The 18,814-nt window shown below is 42.5% G+C and overlaps 1 protein-coding gene, 1 long non-coding RNA gene and 1 pseudogene across 2 annotated transcripts; 2 read left to right on the top strand and 1 right to left on the bottom strand.

The window, feature by feature from the left end:
- Positions 1 to 12: 12 nt before the first annotated feature.
- On the top strand, positions 13 to 1,719 carry LOC115729633 (disease resistance protein RPV1-like). The gene is made up of 3 exons (XM_048285964.1): positions 13 to 1,563; positions 1,607 to 1,631; positions 1,676 to 1,719. Exon 1 carries the CDS (start codon positions 230 to 232, stop codon positions 1,496 to 1,498), a length of 1,269 nt encoding a protein of 422 aa, XP_048141921.1. The 5' UTR covers positions 13 to 229; the 3' UTR covers positions 1,499 to 1,563; positions 1,607 to 1,631; positions 1,676 to 1,719.
- A 3,258-nt stretch (positions 1,720 to 4,977) lies between these two features.
- On the top strand, positions 4,978 to 8,788 carry LOC115729632 (annotated as a pseudogene).
- On the bottom strand, positions 7,647 to 8,211 carry LOC125316753. The gene is made up of 2 exons (XR_007199834.1): positions 8,101 to 8,211; positions 7,647 to 7,859 (listed from the first exon to the last, which is right to left on the bottom strand). It is a non-coding gene; the product is annotated as an uncharacterized LOC125316753 (long non-coding RNA).
- Positions 8,789 to 18,814: the final 10,026 nt, after the last annotated feature.

Raw genomic sequence — 18,814 nt, 5'->3', positions numbered from 1 at the left:
AACACTACTACTTGAGGAATGTTTAAATAAAACTTTTGTGAGGTAGTGGAGTATTATAGCAATGATTGAATGGGGACTGAGCTATGAAACATTTATATATTCTTCTAAAAAGTCCAAATAAAAGGAGTGGTGGAGCATTGATATTTTTCTATGGAATTTTAAGTAGTCCAAACAAGAACGAAGAACATCGGAAACGCAGTCCAATCTCATTGTTTTTTTTTTTTTCCGGATGGCAACAGAGCTCAAAGTTCTCAACCTCTCGAATTGTCGGTCTTTGAGAAGAACTCCCGACTTATCCACTTTCAAAAGCTTGGAGATTTTATCATTTGAAGGATGCTGGCATCTAGAAGAGATTCGTCCTTCTATCGGTGACATCAAGACCCTTGTCTCCTTGAATGTCAGGTGTTGTAAGAGACTGAAGGAGCTACCGGCAGGAGTTGGTAGAATGGAAAAATTGAGGGAACTTCTCTTAGATCATACGGATATACAAGAGATTCCTATTTCGAGAGGTTGTTTGACGAAGCCGGAGACACTAAGTGCCTCATCTTGTAGACGATTGGCTCAACTTCTAGAATCCATGGGCTCCCTTGTGTCGTTAACTTTATTGGACGTATCCGGGACACGGATTGAAGAATTTCCTGAATCCATTGGTTCTATGAAGGAGCTTAGGACTCTTGATGCCTCTAATTGTGTGTCGCTCGCCCGCATACCTAGCTCCATAGGCCATCTAGCATCATTGCAGTGCTTGTTATTATGGGGATGCCCCTCATTGAGAGAAATTCCTCATTCAATTGGGAACTTGGCGTCATTGGCCGAACCGCATTTAGCAAGGACAGCAATTGCAGAATTACCCGAAAGCATTGGAAATCTGCAGAAGTTGAGGATCTTGGACATTTGTCGATCTCGCATAACGGAATTGCCTGGTGCCATTGGAATGTTGGCGGAACTCCAAGAGTTGAGAGCTTCAGGATGCAAAAATCTGAAAGGACTACCTAGTGAAATAGGCGAACCGGTTTCCCTAAACAAGCTTAATTTAGACAAGTCGGGCATTACGGGCTTGCCGGAAAGCATTTCTAAGCTCTCTTGTGTCCAAAACCCGAGGGTTCGATATTGCCAAAAGCTTCGAGAAATACCAGAACTGCCCTCCGGCATAACAGCTCTATGTATCACCCGCCGTAGTACATCCTTGCCGCATCTTTCCCAGCTAACCCTTCTCAAGAAGCTCACTCTTTGTGATTGCCCTTGGCTTGAATATCTTCCACAGCTGCCCGTTGGGCTATCGATGCTTTCTATTACACGTTGTGGAAAATTGAAAGCAGTGACGGATTTGTCGAATTTGAAGAACTTATCTGAATTGTATCTTGAGGAGTGCTATGAGCTAACAGAAGTCACCGGCCTGGAAGGTTTACGGTCCCTCTATAACTTACGGGTACGGGAATGCCCTAATATATCATGGCTTGATGGTGCCGAATCCCGTGATTCTGCATGCTCGACATGATATCGAGAACCAGACTTTTAGATTAATAACCTCTGTGCAAGTTCTGCATTCGAAGGTTGTGGTTGCTCTCTGGTCATCTACTAATGTGCTTATTTTGTTTACGTGGCCTGTTAAACTTTTATATTCTGTTTGATTCTTGTGTTGCCTGAATTCGTCAGGTTCTTCAAGCTAATTTCAGAGGGTGTGAATCCAATAGGCTGCAAGTCTGCAATAGTGAGTTCATATTGTCAATTTTGATTCTCTATGAATTGTCAACTGTGTTGAGTTTGATTTATCTTCTGCTCATTATTCATTCTAATGTTCGTTAGGCCAATGCGGATTTTGTTCTAGTGATGCTCTGATTCGGCTTTCTGGTATGAAAGTTTGTCTCCTCTGCTCTCCAAATTTCTAATGATCTTGGTCTTCATGATGTAGGAACTGCGAATTTTAGAGCCGTATTTTAGAATTTCGGGGCATAACCTCATATGTAATCCAGAGAAAACTTATGAACTATTACGAGTTTCATATGAAGCTGCAGCAGCACAACTAGTGAAAGAGTTCAAAAGCTTTAAGGAGATACGCTCAAAGAGGCATCTCACTTTATGGTATGTCCAATACTTTGGTCCTGTCCGTCCGTGTATCCTGCACACAACAACTATTGGAAGAGAAGTGAATGTCAAAATCAAATTCACAAAAAAGATAATTGGATATCCAAATGTTTCTACTATGACTAGCTATTATGATTGTAGTATAGGTTCAAACTCAAGACTAGATAAAAGATCTTGATATAGAAGTGAAGCCGGCATAGGTTCAAAATCATTATTAAGTGCGTCCAGAAATTGCATTACACACCCACACGATCCTGATGTTCAACATATTTGGGAGCATCAGTATCCTCTTCCACGGTGCTAGTTGATACAAACAGCATGCATCACAGTCCGGCAAAATCCTCGCTCGAGGATCGACCTTGATACGCCCAACCGATCATTCAACATCACATCACATGAATCAACTCATGGATGGTCGTGTGAATCACCCAGCATCGATCCCCCTCAATCAAGCATCAGCCAAGATAGTCGAGCGGGCGGATGAGGAGGATCATCTACGCATCAGTCCCTGCACAATGCAAACACCGATCAGAATCAATTCATGCATGATGCACAACTTGAGCAGAGCGATCCAATGCACGATGCAGGACTCGTGCGACATAGTGTCGCGCATCATGCATCAGACGCCTCGAGTGACCGATTGAGCGAGTGGGCAGACGAAGAGTCGCGCGTGACCCCTCACCAGCCGAGCCTTCTAGAACATCACATGGGTCTGCAACAGCATCGTGCCGCATCATGGGGAGCTGAACAGCCGCATCAATGCACGCACCATTCAAAATTCAAACGAGCCATGCCAAGCGCATGAGACAAACGCGACAAGACAACGCACGAGCAACTCTAGAGTCACACGAGCTGCTGCCTCTTGTATTATATAGCCATGAACATCAACATTGTAACACACCTTGCATCGCTTTGCATCAGCCGTGTATCATTCAAACATGAATACAACATTATCCCATTCTCGCCATGACTTGTCTGTCTTGATTCACTCTCATTCTCTCCACCAAACACGAATCGTGAGGATGAACATTGTGTGATTGATCCTCGGACCAAGCTTGACTCGTGTGCAGCATCATTCGCATCGCTGCGAGTTGCCGCACCGTCGTGGTCCAAACCCTAGCCCCGTGACACATGCATGGGGAATAAAAATCATTAACTACCAACCTGTCTTCTTTAGCGTACGATGCAAATTCCCTAACAATTGATCTCGATGGGTAATGTCTAAGGTGGAATATCAGTTGGCAAGTAGAAATTGAGGCGACCAAATTGAAGTTCTGTACGTGGAATCGAAGTACTTCGAAACCATGTTAGGATGTGATGATTCTCTATCCCGCTTCTCCGGATATTTACAAAATTGTCCTTAGATTTGCCAATAGTCTTTGTAGGCGCACAAACGTCACAATGCTAAAGCCTATGTCCCCCATAAAAAAGTGATAATTTTTTAGGGTTAATACCACGAAAAACTCTAAATTGGTACATCTGTGATAAATTTATCCAAAATTATTTTTTTGACCACGAAAAACACCAAACCGGTACAGTTGTAACAAATTTACCCCAAATTATTTTTTTGACCACCAAAAATCACAAATTGGCCCTAAACTAATTTTTTTAACCGCGAAAAACCCCAAACTAGTTTATCTGTGACAAATTTTCATCCGTTAAATTAAATTAATACCACGAAAAATTATAAATTGATATACATGTAAAAAACAGAGGGTAAAAATCTCAAACTGGTACACTTATCAATTGCCACGTGTCATATAACTTAGCACTTTAACGGTTAGATTTAACGAAAATTAACGGAGGATAAATTTGTTACGGATGTATCAGCTTGCGATAAAATTGTCACAAATGTACAAGTTTGGGGGTTTTCTGTGGTATTAACCCTAATTTTTTAAGCCCATGAAATATAATTTGAACTATTTATATGGTCTGAACGGATAATGAAATTTCCAATTTGTCCATTATATGCGCTTTACCAGCAAAAACAGTAGAATGGACAAAGAAATTGAAAAAACCAACACCTTAGAGGATATATACAAAGAGAAATGAGGCTAAAAACAGACTCAAAACGGTGAAATACCTTATACCTTAAGAATCGGTCTGAAATCTTCAGGAACCGATCAGAAGCTTAGCTTTATTTTATTTTATTTTATTTTTGGTGGTGGTTGAATTGGACAGAAAAGGAAGAGAACCAGTCTAGTCGGATAATTGAACCGGTTCGGTCTAGGAGGATGAATCGGCTCGGTCTGCAGAGGAAGAACTGACTGACTGTACATGCTATGCATTAGAGGCTGACGTGGTTGATGATTTGGTGCTGACATGGCAATATAACGTGGCAGCCACAGAGATAAAAATATTCGGAAGAGAGAATTGTGTAATATTTTGTACATTTAATAATGAAGAGTACTTGGCCTATTTATACCCTTTACAAGAGAAATCAAGAGTACGCATAATCAAGTGAAGATAATTTGCAATCCGGAGAGATTCGGAGAATCATGAAAGATATGAGAAATCGCCTGATTATTTTCCAACTATTTCTGACAGTTTTAATAAAACAGAGTAACAAATATGAAGTAATGATCTCCTTAGGCCTCATAAATAATAATTTTTGAGTTGAGGGAGTTAAAACATCGCCCCCATCGATAAATAATAACAATGTTCATAACATTAATAATAGTAATAAGACAAGATGTTCACTTATTCTTAGAAAGAAATTGCGATTTGTCATGATATCATCTGCTGTCGACCTTACAGTAACTCCCACGCGCCGCACGTGGGGATGGCTAGATCCCACAAGACGTGGAATTTTCGCACCACCTGCCACGTATCTTCCTTGCCTCTTGCCTTTCTCACTTTGGTCGATCCTCTTGCAGTTTACCAAGAGCTCTTTTGTCCTCTCTGTTGACTTTCCTCGCTCATCACATCACAAAGCAAGCAGAAGACCTTCAGGTCGCATCAATGGAGCGCTGCGCTTGGCCTAAGAACCTCTCCTCAAGCCGCAAGCACGCGATCAAGGAGCTCTTCCATGGCCAGAATCCCACGAAGAGGCTCAGACAGCTCTTCGATGCTCACTCTCAAACTGGCAATGGCACAGCGCAGCCCTTGATTGCGGAAGATCTGATCGTCAACGTCCTCAGGTCTTTCAGCAACACCCTATCCCTATCGAGCAGTGCCGCCGAGTCCTACGAGGTCTTGCAGGCCCCGACCAACGCCTGTGTTAGGTCCGAGGTCTCCGAGGAAGTCTCCGAGGAGAGCATCAAGCCCCCGCTGGTCCCGACCAACGCCTGTGTTAGGTCTGAGGTCTCCGAAGAGAGAATCAAGCCGCTGCCGGTCCCGACCAACGCTTGTGTTAGGTCCGAGGTCTCCGGGGGAAGTGAGAGCATCCACACCCCGGTCCCGAGGTAATTCAGGGAAAAAATTCGTGGGTTTTCTTTTTCCGACTTTATTTAAGTGGAGTTTCGCGTAATTCGACAAACCTATTAAGTTTCTTTTTGGGAAGAACAGTCATATAAAAGGTGAGCATCCCACGTTTGAAAATGACGCTGTGAAGATGTCTCGAAATTTAGGAGAAGGAGAAGACACGAATAGATCGTTTCGCTGTTCATATGATTTTGGGACACAACTTGACACTTGACAGATGATGATTGGATTATAACGAACTTGTCTAACTTGTAGAAAATACAAGTTATTTTTTTTATTTCATTTATCTTGTTATTAGGTAGAAGATGAGAGAGGTTTCATATGGAGCTAAATTTTATATATGGGTCTAAGTAATTCTAAAATGAAATGGAAATTACTCATTTTTGCGCAGAAGGACTTCGGATACATGGACAAAACTGGATCAGAATTTGATAGACGATCGGCACCAATGGAGCACAAATGATCAGCAATCGATTCCCAACTTCGAGTTACCCGCGTACTTCACAAATGATACATACATTTTCATTAATTTCTCTCATTATAGAAATTTGGAGTTCTATTCCATTTTGAAAATTTGACAATGTGCGGAAGCATGGTGTTGATATTCATGGTAGTTTGTGGTTTGAATGTGTGCAAGTGTATGTGTGTGTATGGAATAGTGGGTGTAGGAATGGACAAGGGACAAGGTAGAGTATCCAAGGGATAATATGCTACGGGATATGGAAATATAGTTTCATAGTTTTTATATGGAGTACATATGGTGTGGTTGGAATGGTGAGGAAACTAAGGGACACGCACATTAGTACATGCTCCCCACACCCAACATGAATGATTCCAAGCTCTATTTATGGAGCATTCTTCTTTGCAAGCTGATCTTCTCACGTTCCTTAAGTAGTCTTCAACTCTTGCAAGATTCATTCAAGTTTATAGATTGTTTAGAGAAAACGGATTAATGTTTCCAACACTCGCATAGATTTTTTTATCTGTTCTATTATTAGTTAAGATGTGTACATGAATCTTAATAATTCTGACATGAAATGAGCTCGTCAAACTTGCACAGAGTAGACGTTGTCTTTTGTTATTTCAGTTATCTTGTTAGTGGGCTGAGGATGAAAGAGGTTTTATATGGAGCTAAAAATTATATATATGTGGGTCTGAGTAATCCTAACGTGGGATGGGAATTACTCATTTTTGCGCAGAAAGATTTCGGAAAGACTGGATCAGAATTTCATTGACAACCACGGGCACGAAAGGAGGATGGATGATCAGAAATTGATTCTTAACTCCATGTCACCCAAGTACTTCACAAATGATACATCCATTTTCATTAATTTCTCATGTAGATTTTTTTTATTGTTCTGTTATAAGTTACGATATGTACATGAATCTTAATAATTCTAACATGAAATGGGAATTACTCATTTTTTTTCACAGGATTTCGGATACACGGAAAAGACTGGACCAGAATTTGATCGCCTGGAGGACATATTATCAGAAATTGATTCTCAACTCTGAGTGAGTCGTCCAAGTACTTCGCAAATGACATATCCAGTTTTCATTAATTTCTCATATAAATTTTCTTGGCTGCTCTGTTATTAATGAAGAAATGTACATGAATCTTAATAATTGTAACATGAATTGGGAATTACTCATATTTTCACAGAAAGACTTCCCCTTTATGGACACCAGTGATTCTTCATTTGGGGGAAGGGTACCTATGGACGAAATATGGTCAGAAACTGGATCTCAACTCCGAATTCCCCAGGTACTTCACAAATGATACACCATGTCATAAATATCTCATAAATTGTGAATAATTTTGTATAAAGTACAGAGAAATCAATTCTAGCTTCTTGTCTAAAACGAATAGTATGTGGGATCTTTGCGACAAGTCATGTGTTTCGGCTAAATTATTCATGCTTCTCTCATGATGAAACAATTAAGCAAATAATGGGTTTATTAATGTGTTGATGATGTTCATACAGGAGCGTTTGTTACAGGAGAAGGTAACAGGGAAAAAGTGGACGGATCTCTTAGAACTTAGGAAGAAAGAAAGACATGAAAAGATCGTTTTTTGCTGCTGTTCATAGATTGGACACAACTCGACTGATCATGATCGGAAAAAAAACAGTTTTTTCTTGTCTTTTTATTCATTTATGGAATTTGTTATAAGTTAAATTATGTATGTGGGTCTAAATTGATTCTAACATGAACTGGGAATTATTCAAATTTTTTTTCTGCAGAAAGACTTCAGATACACGGATGAGGATGGACCCCAATTTGATCGACGACGGGTACCAATGGAGCAAATATGGTCAGAAAGCGATTCTCAACTCGGAGTTCCCGTGGTACTTCACAAATGACGTATCCATTTTCATGAATTTCTCCGTTGTTCCTTAAATTTACTAAATTTTAAGTTCACTCTGCCACGGCACGGCACATAATTTAGAATCTAATTGAAACGAGCACGCTGTCGCTGTTCATCGTCTATCATCGTATGTGAAATTTTCTGGGTTACTTTTCGGATTTGAAGCATCCGAAGCCCCGAATCTTCAAATCAAGTGTTGATTAATGTGTTGATGATGTTCATACAGGAGCTACTTCAGGTGCACTCACAAGTTCGACCTGGGGTGCCCCGCGACCAAGCAGGTCCAAAAGATAAATGACGACCCATCCGTTTACAGGACCATATACCATGGCCACCACACTTGCCGGAACCTCGTACTCGAATTGGCCCTGCTCATCCTGGACTCACCAAGCCCTAGGGACTCCTCCATCCTCCTCAGTTTCAACACCAGCCACACCCCCAAGCAAGATGGCGACAGCAACAGCAACCACTCCTTCTCTTCCTTGGCTTTCTCGCTGGTGAAACACGAGCAGAAGGCGCAGCTGTGGCAGCGGAAGCGACGATGACAATAACAACAGCAACAACAATCAGTCTGCATCGTTGGACTACTACGACGTGTTCGAGTCGGCTGGGGAGATCTCTGCCCCGTCATCGGATGAAGGGGATGTGATGTCTAGCTGTCATAGGTTCGACATGATTGTGGGGTCCGATTTCGATGATCTGTTGGACATTGTTGAATGTTGATCTTGGTGTAGCCTTTCTTCTTCTTTTTCCAAAATTTGAGAGGTGTTAGCTTAGTTTAGTTTCCTTGTACAAATGTGTCCCTATGTGATAGTTTGTTTAGAAGACAGAAGTGAGCCAAATAATAGCTAGTGTAGCTGTATCTATGTTGTGGAACATATGTTGAAATGACATGCATGGGAGTTTTATCTATCCTTGATGCCAAAGATTCTCTCACTTTGAGGAACATCAAAGACATGGTCCCGCCCACTAAAACATTTCCTTTGTCTTGGCATAAAAACTGGGAGTGTCCTTGAAGACAAAAGATCGTGGAAAACTCTCTTTTGACGTTGGCAATTTTGGTGAGACGTCCATTGGAGCAATGGCGTCCATCTAACATTAGGGTTGGGCTTTACTTAGAAATACTTAGGTACGTAACCTTGTACGAGGGCTGCATTTACGGTCGATGATGTTGAGTAGGCGCGGAGGAAGCATGAATAGTCACAGACGGTCGCCGACCCAAAGAAAATGGAGAAGAAAATGATGAGGACTTTCCTACAATAGCATCAACACCATCGGCGGAAGAAGCTTGGAATAGGAAGCTGCTAACTTGACAGTTTGACAAGATCGTCTATTATTTCCGACAACACGATCGTTCAATCAATGAATATTTAATGCAAAACACGCGGTGATAGTGCGTGGATCTACGGTTGAGATTGTATCGTCGCACCGTCAGGAAAATACTCGTTTTTGCGCAAAAGGACTTCGGATACATGGACAAGACCGGACCTGAATTTGATAGACGAAGGGTACCAATGGAGCACATATGATCAGCAATCGATTCCCAACTTCAAGTTGCCCGAGTACTTCACAAATGATACATCCAGTTTTCATTAATTTCTCTCACTGTAGAAATTTGGAGCTCTATTCCATTTTGAAAATTCGACAAAGTGCGGAAGCATGGTGTTGATATATATGGTAGTTTGTGGTTTAGAAAATATTTTTCAAAAACAACTCATTTTTCGAGAAACAAACAGGGCTTAAGCATCGTATGTCGAGAAGGCCAGGGATGACCCATCCCTTTACATGACCACATACGGACGACGCCACCCTTGCTTGGTCAGCACGCGCAAATCCCGCTTAGTCATCCTGGACTCACCAAGCCCTAGGTACTCCTTTATCCCCTTAAGTTTCAACACTAGCCTCATTGCCGAACGAGACGTCGATTCTAATTTTCTTTAAAAAAATAATCATCGCATAAGTTTTTAGGATCGTGAAAAGCAGGGAGAGCCGTGAGTTGAGGTGAGTGCGTCGTGGGTGTGAGGTCGGAAGTAAGGGTGAGCAAATCGGACTATTCGGACCGGAACCGGTGGTCCAGTTCCCGGTTCTAGAGGGAGCTGTTTGGTTTCCGGTTCTAGGGTCCTAGGATCGGACCGATCGATTCTTTTTTTCAAAATTTACCCTCTCTTTACTTGTTAAGGGTGTTCAAGAAATTTTACCAAATTAAGAAGCAATTAGTACTTTCTATTTTTTATTCTCTTATGTAGAAGTCTTTTTAGTTATACTCTGTTTTATTTTTTGAAAGTAACCAAGCTCATGTGCTCCATATTAGGAATGACGCATATTTTTTTTGGCATGTGTCCGGCTCAATGAAACTTCCCGGAACCGAACGGAACCGGTGGTCCGATTCTTGGTTTCGAAAAATTGAGAACCGATATCACCGGTCCGGTTCTCGATTATTGAGGGGAACCGGACCGGATTTGGAACCGATCACCCCTAATTGAAAGAACAGAGGAGATCATCTGCCTTCACTCTTTGTTCAAGGTAGGATGTACGCTTCATTTATCAATTTTTTTTTTGTAACTCCTCCATTGCGTGACGGATCGTGGTGCCGGAGTTGAAAGTCGGAGTTCATAGGTTCGTTTCACCCTTCCGAGCCTTGGAGACTCGCTTTTTCCGATCCGCCGGTTCACTCAAGCCGGTCGCGACAATGGGTGCACATTTGATGCTATACGTATACACAAAATGAGACCAGCCCTCTTGTTTTGAAAGAACTTTTCCTTGCTAGGTCCTTATTTAAAATTTTCCTTTATATCATCGACCTAACAGTAAATCGCACGCGCCGCGCGTGGGAATGGCTAGATCCCACAAGACGTGGAATTTCGCGCCACCTCCCACGTGTCTTCCGTTGCCTCCTGCACATGACCATGTGCTCTTTTGTCCTCCTCAAAAAGCCACTCTTTTTTTTCCCTTCACTCTCTCTCTCATTTTCCTCCCTCGTCACAAATAAGGCACAAGATCTGTGCATCTCATCAATGGAGCGTTCCGCTTGGCCGAAGAACCTCTCCTCAAGCCGCAAGCACGCGATCAAGGAGCTCCTCAATGGCCAGAATCCCGCGAAGAGGCTCAGACATCTCTTCGATGCTCACTCTCAAACTGGCAATAACACAGCGCAGCCCTTATTTGCGAAAGATCTGATCGTCAACGTCCTCAGTTCGTTCAGCAACACCCTATCCCCATCGAGCAGCGCTGCCGAGTCCTACGGGGCCACCGAGTCCTACGAGGTTCTGCAGGTCCCGACCAACGCCTGTGTCAGGTCCGAGGTCTCCGAGGAAGTCTCCGAGGAGAGCATCAAGCCCCCACCGATTCCAACCAACGCCTGTGTTAGGTCCGAGGTCTCCGGCGGAAGTGAGGGCATCCACACCCCAGTCCCGAGGTAATCAAGGGATAAAATTTGTGGGGTTCTTTTTTCTGACTTTATTTAAGTGGAGTTTCCCGTAATTCGAAAAATCTATTAAATTTTTTTTTTGGAATAACAATTACATAAAATGTGAGCATAACATGTTTGAAAATGACAGTGTGAAGATATCTTGTAATTTAGGAAAAATAAAAGACATGAAAAGGATCATTTCACTGTTCATATGGTTTTGGCACACGACTTGACAATTGATAGATGATGATTGGATTATCGCGAGCTTGTCTAACTTGCAGAGAATACAAGTTATTTATTTATTAATTTTTTATTTGGGTAGAGGATGAAAGAGGTTTTATATGTAGCAAAGGCTCCTTTAGTTTTCCGAAAAGTAATTTAGAGATTTTTTTTTTCGAATTTCCAGCGTTTATTTCACATGAAATAAATTAATCAAAAAATATTTTTCACTGATAAAAAAAAACACATTTAAAAGTAGGAAAAATGATTTTCAAATCATTTTCCCATACTATTACACTCTCACATTCCTTAACTTTTTGATTTTTTTTTTCTTTCTTCTATGCCTCAGCAAGGCTTGGTCAAAATATAGTAGCATAGCAAGAATGTGCTCTTGGCCGTCCGGCAGAGAAAGGAAGAAAAAAAAAAGAAGAGAAATTTTTTATAAAATATAAAAAAATAAAAAATTATTTAAAAATTCAAAAAATTATTAAACAATTTGAAATTTGTTTTTCAAAAAAAAATTTATCCATATTAGCGCCGGCCGTACCACGTAGAATAATCCACGTTAGCGATTTCCGATCAAATGACGACGCGAAAAATCAAATGAGATTTTCCTTATCAAACATCGGAAAATATTTCCCAATTCATCTTTAGGTCTCAATGAAACACCGAAAAATAAATTGTCATTTTGTGCCCACTGGGCCCGGGTCCGATTCTCTCCCTCGGACTGGATCAAGTCTCGACGACCGATCCAGGTTTGGGTCCGAGAACCCGACCCGGACCCGACTCCATTTAATTAAAAAATAAAAAAATATATTAAATAAAAAATAAAAAAATTTGAAAAATAATAAAAATTTAAAAAAATCAGAAAATTTTCAGAAAATTAGAAAAAATGGTTTCTTAACCTTTTACGCCTAATGTGAATTTTCAAGCCTCAAATTGGCATTGATTGAAGACCAATATCCAATCCGGTCTCATAACACTTGTAATTCGACTTTCGAGTCGAAATTGTTTGTTTAAATATCGTCATCATAGATTTGGTCCGCATGTGCTTATCCCGATCTTTATTTGGCATATTTACATGATTGAGTGTTTACATACATTGTCGTTTGAAAAATTGCCTGTTAATTGCTTTTCCTATATTGTTAGGTTAAGGATAAATAGGTAATTGCACGAAATGACAGAAAAACATTATGCATGATCATTTAGTACTGGTTAGATACCCGATAAGTTTAAAATGATATGCAGAACGTGTGGTCATCTTAAGGAATATCAACTGGTTAGATACCGAAAGGGCGCTAATTATCTAGTTGGCGTAAACAAGTCTCCGAACCCAGAAGCTCGGGTTGTATAGGATCGAGATAACACTCCCGTGTCTCGATTAGTTTCTAGCCGACCCTAAGAGGCTAGTGGCGACTCTTAATAGCATTTTAATTTGCAAATCGGTAAAAAGAAATCCGATGTCACGCGAGGTAGGACTTGGGAGAGTCCACGCCATTGACCGATGGCAATACCTTTAAACCCATCGGACCCTCGGGGAAGGTCGAAGGAGGGTCGCGACAGTTTGGCGACTCCACTGGGGACAAATAGGTTAAAAACCTGTGTAAACTTAGGCCTTAATAATCGGTTGATTGTTTCCTAACTTGATTGCCATTTTGCTGTGTTGTTAGAAAAATCAGGTTAATATGCTAATTTTGTTGTTAGATGTTCGTGTAGGTTGGGAGTTATAAGGGGTGGAGTGATTGTTGACCTATCTGTTTTGCGGGGAGTCGTAGGAATGTATGTTTTACGTATGTATATAGAAGCGATGTTTGATATACCCCGCTATGCATATCTCTCATACACTACACTTTTTGCACACACATCCAGTAGTCAAACCCGGACTGCGACCCCAAGAAATCCTTAGGAGGTGTCAGAAATAGATTGGGTCATACGCAAGTCTGCAAATGGCACGATCATTTCTGATCCCACTCATCATCTCAAAATATGTGTCCCGACCCGATTATGCTGTCGGTATTTTTGGGGACGGTACATCATTTCGTTGTGATGGGAGCCTTTAGCCATTAGCCTACCCTACCCTTTATGTGTCAAAGTTCACTGTTAGCATGCGTGTGTTTATGCCATTAATAGGTACCATTCACCAACCACTGTGAGTATAATCTCTACTTCGTCCCAATTTTTTCAGTGTCACTTTTAGTGATGCTTTTGTTACGTTAATTAACCGACCGAAATACTCATCTATGTTCACTCGTCCGCACTAGGTCCCTAATAGCACATATGGAGACATTCGCGATCGAGCCCGACAACTTATTAGCCGAGCCCGAGGACGCGATCGTACCCGAGATGACGCTAACTCGGTCGGATGAAAGTAATGACCTAGAAGATGATTCCCTGTGTAACCGGCGCCATTGGGATCAAGAGTTCTCGCGAAACGCTTATGTCAGAGGCGAAATAGTGGATACCTTGGGGCAACCCAATGGTGGATATGATTTTCTGGTTAAGTATTCACCCCCGCCTTGGTTCTTTGAGGAGCCCGTCCCGGAGACACGAGCTTATTGGAACGAGTGGGGGGATGAGTTCGACGCGCTGGAGCCCACTAATGAAGCACTTACGCTAATTGAAGCAGAACAGACTGTCGACATCGAAGAGGTAGCTTCTGATGATGCGGTCGTCCCCGAAATAGTACCGAATTTGAATGAGACGTTTATTGGTATGGCAGAGCCTGTTGTAACCGACCTGACCATTGAAGAGGATCTAGGTAATTACCAACTTGAAGACGAGGGCCACGAGGTCATTAACCTCACTTCTAAAGAGTTTACCCGGATAGAACCGGATAACAGTCCTTTCGGACTTGGATATTCAGGAAGCCGTAACCGATCTGATGGCCCCACTGTCCGTTTGCTTCGACATAGGCGTCGTAATACAACTAGTCCATACTCATTTCCCCCCTGGAGTGGTCGCTAAGGACAAAAAGGTCGGGGCAATCAAGTAGGTCGTATGGATAATGCCGCTCGCCTAGGGATAGGCGAGAGTTCTGGTAGCCAGCCTATTGGAAATCCCCTCAAGTTGTTTTTCCCCCGTTCGCCCGGAATGTTAGATGACATAAGCCTCTCCAGCTTAGAAGGGATAGCGCAGCTATTCCAAGAGCCTGTTGTTGACACCGTCATCACACTTCTTGATATCGACGACTTCTTTGGACCGCGGACTCCCGAGGATAAGCCGATCGACTCTCAGAATATCATTCTCGGGGAGTCTTCCGCATGTGCTATCACATCCAAAGAAGCAGAATCGTCGGCTAGTTCCCCCAACTCTCTAGAGTAGGATTGTAAGTTTGTCTGTTTTTTGTTATGTACATATGCTTTTCCCGCTCTTGCCAAGAACTTTGTTGGTGATGTGCCAACCATTTTTTGCATACCCCCAGGTCTCGAGCCGTTGGCTTGGGGGAAATACATATTGTAAAGCGGCTCCCGATTAAATAAAACGAGCACATGTTTATTAAGGACGTGTGAAAGTATACCGCCGATCCCATGACGATGCGATTATGAGCCTAAGTATAAGCCCGAGGACTAGACTTTCACACGCTTCCTAGTTTTGGCTTTTCAAAAAAAAAATCCGGATGACCCGATGATATGAGGGTATTTCCCGGAGCTTACCAATTTGAAAAATGTTGTTGCAAATCTATTTTGAAAAACACACCTTTCTGCTCCTTGTTTATATATTATTGAAATGAATTGACCTTTCTGCATCGTGTCTCAAACATAGCATTCATCAAATTCATGTTAAGAGCGCATGTGACTCGGACTCGCCGGACAACGATTCTTCAGATTCAGGCAGCGATAGTGACGATCCGAAAGGGATTGAGATCGAATGGAGTTGCCACGAGGAATCAAAGCCATTGATAGTTGAGCCGATCATGACAGTGAATTTGGGTACTAAAGATGATATCCGAGAGACCAAAATTGGGGCGGGGTTATAGGAAGTAGAAGCCGCCAGATTGGTCAGCCTTCTTCGGGAGTTTCGGGATGTATTCGCACGGTCGTATATTGACATGCCAGGATTAAATCCGGATATCGTGTAACATGCTCTACCGACTAACCCATATATACCGCCGAAGAAACAACGGTTGAGAAGGATAAAGCCTCAATTGTCTAAGAAGATTGAGGAGGAAGTAATGAAGCTCCTAAAAGTCAATTTCATTGAAGTCGCTCATTACCCGGATTGGATAGCGAATATCATCCCGGTGATGAAGAAAGACGGGAGAGTCGGGGTGTGCGTTGACTACCGTGATCCGAATAAGGCCAGCCCCAAAGACGACTTCCCGCTCCCGCATATTGATGTGCTAGTTGATAATACGGCTGGGTTTAAGCTTTTCTCCTTCATGGATGGTTTTTCCGGTTATAACCAGATTCGGATGAAAGAAGAAGACAGAAGCAAAACTTCCTTTATAACCCCATGGGGAACTTTTTGCTATAGGGTCATGCCTTTCACCCCGAAAAATGCGGGTGTCACGTATCAAAGAGCCATGGTGGCCTTGTTCCATGATATGATGCATAATGAAATAGAACCGTACGTCGATGACATGATCGCGAAGCTAAGATCAGGTGAAGACCATGTTGCGATTCTCCGCAAGCTATTTGAGTGCCTACGTAAATACCAGATTCGTCTCAATCCCGCAAAGTGCGTATTTGGGGCAAAGTCGGGGAAATTATTAGGCTTCACGGTCGGTAGTAGGGGCATCGAGATTGATCCGTCCAAGGTGAAGGCCATATGCGAGCTGCGACCCCCGTCTTCTGTGAAGAAAGTTCGCAGTTTGCTGGGGAGATTGAACTATGTGGCAAGATTCATATCCCAAATGTTAGAGACTGCTAGACCATTTTTCAATCTTCTCAAGAAGAATGCGAAGATTGTATGGGATATCGAATGTCAGACCGCTTTCTTGAAGATCCAACATTATCCGACTTATTCCCCTATTCCGGTTCCACCTGTTCCCGGTGTACCTCTGATCCTTTATCCGACTATCTACAAGGAGTCCTTGGCAGCCGTATTGGTTCGAAAAAGACCATCGGATGGGAAAGAATGCGCGATATACTATCTTAGCAAGAAATTCTCTAATTCCGAAGCCAATTACTCAAAGGTCGAGAAGACTTGCATAGCTTTGGTTTGGGTGTTACACAGATTACGGCAGTATATCCTTCACCATCAGATCATGTTGACCACCGAATGTGATCCCATCAAGTATCTACTGGAGAAGCCGGCGTTGGTAGGCAAATTGGCTAAGTGGCAGATTCTCATTTCTGAGTTCGATGTGCAGACCATGGCACAAAAGTCGGTGAAAGGTCGAGCCATAGCGGACACGTTAGCAGAGAACAATGCAAGACCGCAGGCTAGAGAAGAGATAGACCCTTTTGATGACCATGTTTTACTGGTTGCTGCAGAAAAGTGGGTCATGTACTTCGACGGGGCTGTTAACTTATCCGGATCCGGCATAGGGGCAGTCCTTATCTCCCCAGGTGGCCAGCACCATCCAAGAGCCGCCAAGTTATTGTTTTCGTGCACCAAGAACATCGCTGAATACGAGGCCCACATTCTCGGGCTCTAGGCTGTTGTGGAGATGGAAATCCAGAGACTACGGGTTTATGGCGAGTCGGCCCTCATTATCCTTCAAACAGAAGGCAAGTGGAAGACTCGTGACTCGTAGTTGATCCCATATCACGAGGTTTTGGAAGATATAATCGAAAAGTTCGAAGAGATAGCGTTCGAGTATCTTCCCGCAGCCCGAGAACCGGTTGCGGATGCATTGGCCACCCTATCCTCAATGCTTCAAGTGATCACGGGTTCGGACATTGAGCCATTGAGAATTGAAATCTTAAAGTGTTATGCCTACTCCATGCTAATAGAAGAAGAGACAAATGGAGAGTCCCGGTATCAAGACATTAAGGTCTACCAAGAGACCAGATAGTTTCCCGAGGGTAGTGAAGTAGCCGACAGGAAGTATCCGATGAAATTGTCTTCAAAGTTTTTCCTCAACGGCGATATGTTATACAAGAGGTCATATGACTCCGTTCTCCTAAGGTACATTGACTCCAAGGAAGCCAATCGCTTGATGAGTGAAATCTATGAGGGTGAATGTGACCCCCATATGAATAGCCACCTGTTAAGTAAGAAGATCATGAGATTGGGATAATATTGGCTCACCTTAGAAGCAGATTGTATTCAGCATGTTCATTCCTACCATCGGTGTCAGGTCTATGGAGATAGAATCGTTGCTTCCCCCAATGAGCTGCACCGGATGTCCGAAAAGTAGCCTTTCTCAATGTGGGGGATCGAGGTCATAGGGTCGATTAATCCCAAAGCTTCAAATGGACATCGTTTTATATTTGTGGCAATTGACTACTTCTCAAAGTGGATTGAAGCTAGTTCATACACCAATGTTACAGCCAAGAACGTGGCCCGATTTTTGCGTCGAGATATCTTTGCTCGATATGGAGCGCCGAAGGCTATAATCACTGACAACGATTTAAACCTCAATAACAAGGTGGTTGTGAGGTTTTTGGCGAGTTTCGCGTTCGGCACTTGAATTCTTCGCTTTACCACCCGTAAATGAATAGTGCTATAGAAGCGGCGAACAAGAACATCAAGAAGATTCTGTCCAAGATAGCAGAGAATTTTCATGATTGGCATGAAAGGCTTCCCTATGCACCGATGGCATACCGGACGTCAAGCCGTACTTCAACCGGGGCAACTTCTTTTTCATTGGTATATGGTATGGAAGCGATGCTACCAGTGGAAATAGAGATTCCATCACTCAGGAATTTGCCACAGTTGAAACTATCAGAAACAGAGTGGATTTAGCAGAGATATGAACAGTTGAATATAATCCACGAGAAAAAACTGCGGGCTATCTATCACGGTCGGTGTTATCAGAAGCGTGTGGAGAAGTCATTCAACCGTAAAGTTCGTCCCCGGCTTTTCGAAATTGGTGACTTGGTGCTAAAGAAGAGATTGACATTTATACCGCACCCTGAAGACAAGTTCACACCGAACTCCGAAGGGCTATATGTGATCGAGAAAGTCCTCCTTGGTGGCATGCTGATTTTAGCCGAGATGGATGGCCAAGTCCGGTCGAGCCCCGTAAATGTCGATATGGTGAAAATTTATTTCCCATGAATAAAATTAGAGGCTCTGATGGCTGTTTCATGTGCGGATCCGAGTTACTCCAATTGTTAGCATCATACACATCATACATACATGCATATCATATTTGTGTTGCAGATTTAGGTGTAATACTCAATGAACCTAAGCCAAATGAC

This window comes from Rhodamnia argentea, chromosome 10 (genome assembly GCF_020921035.1).
Source record: "Rhodamnia argentea isolate NSW1041297 chromosome 10, ASM2092103v1, whole genome shotgun sequence".
NCBI lineage: Eukaryota > Viridiplantae > Streptophyta > Magnoliopsida > Myrtales > Myrtaceae > Rhodamnia > Rhodamnia argentea.
The sequence above is the reverse complement of the archived record's forward strand: the minus strand, read 5'-3'. Positions and strand labels throughout refer to the sequence as shown.

What these genes read in the sequence shown, in the direction of transcription:
- LOC115729633 (XM_048285964.1), top strand. Translation starts at nt 230, where the DNA reads ATGGCAACAGAGCTCAAAGTTCTCAACCTCTCGAATTGTCGGTCTTTG.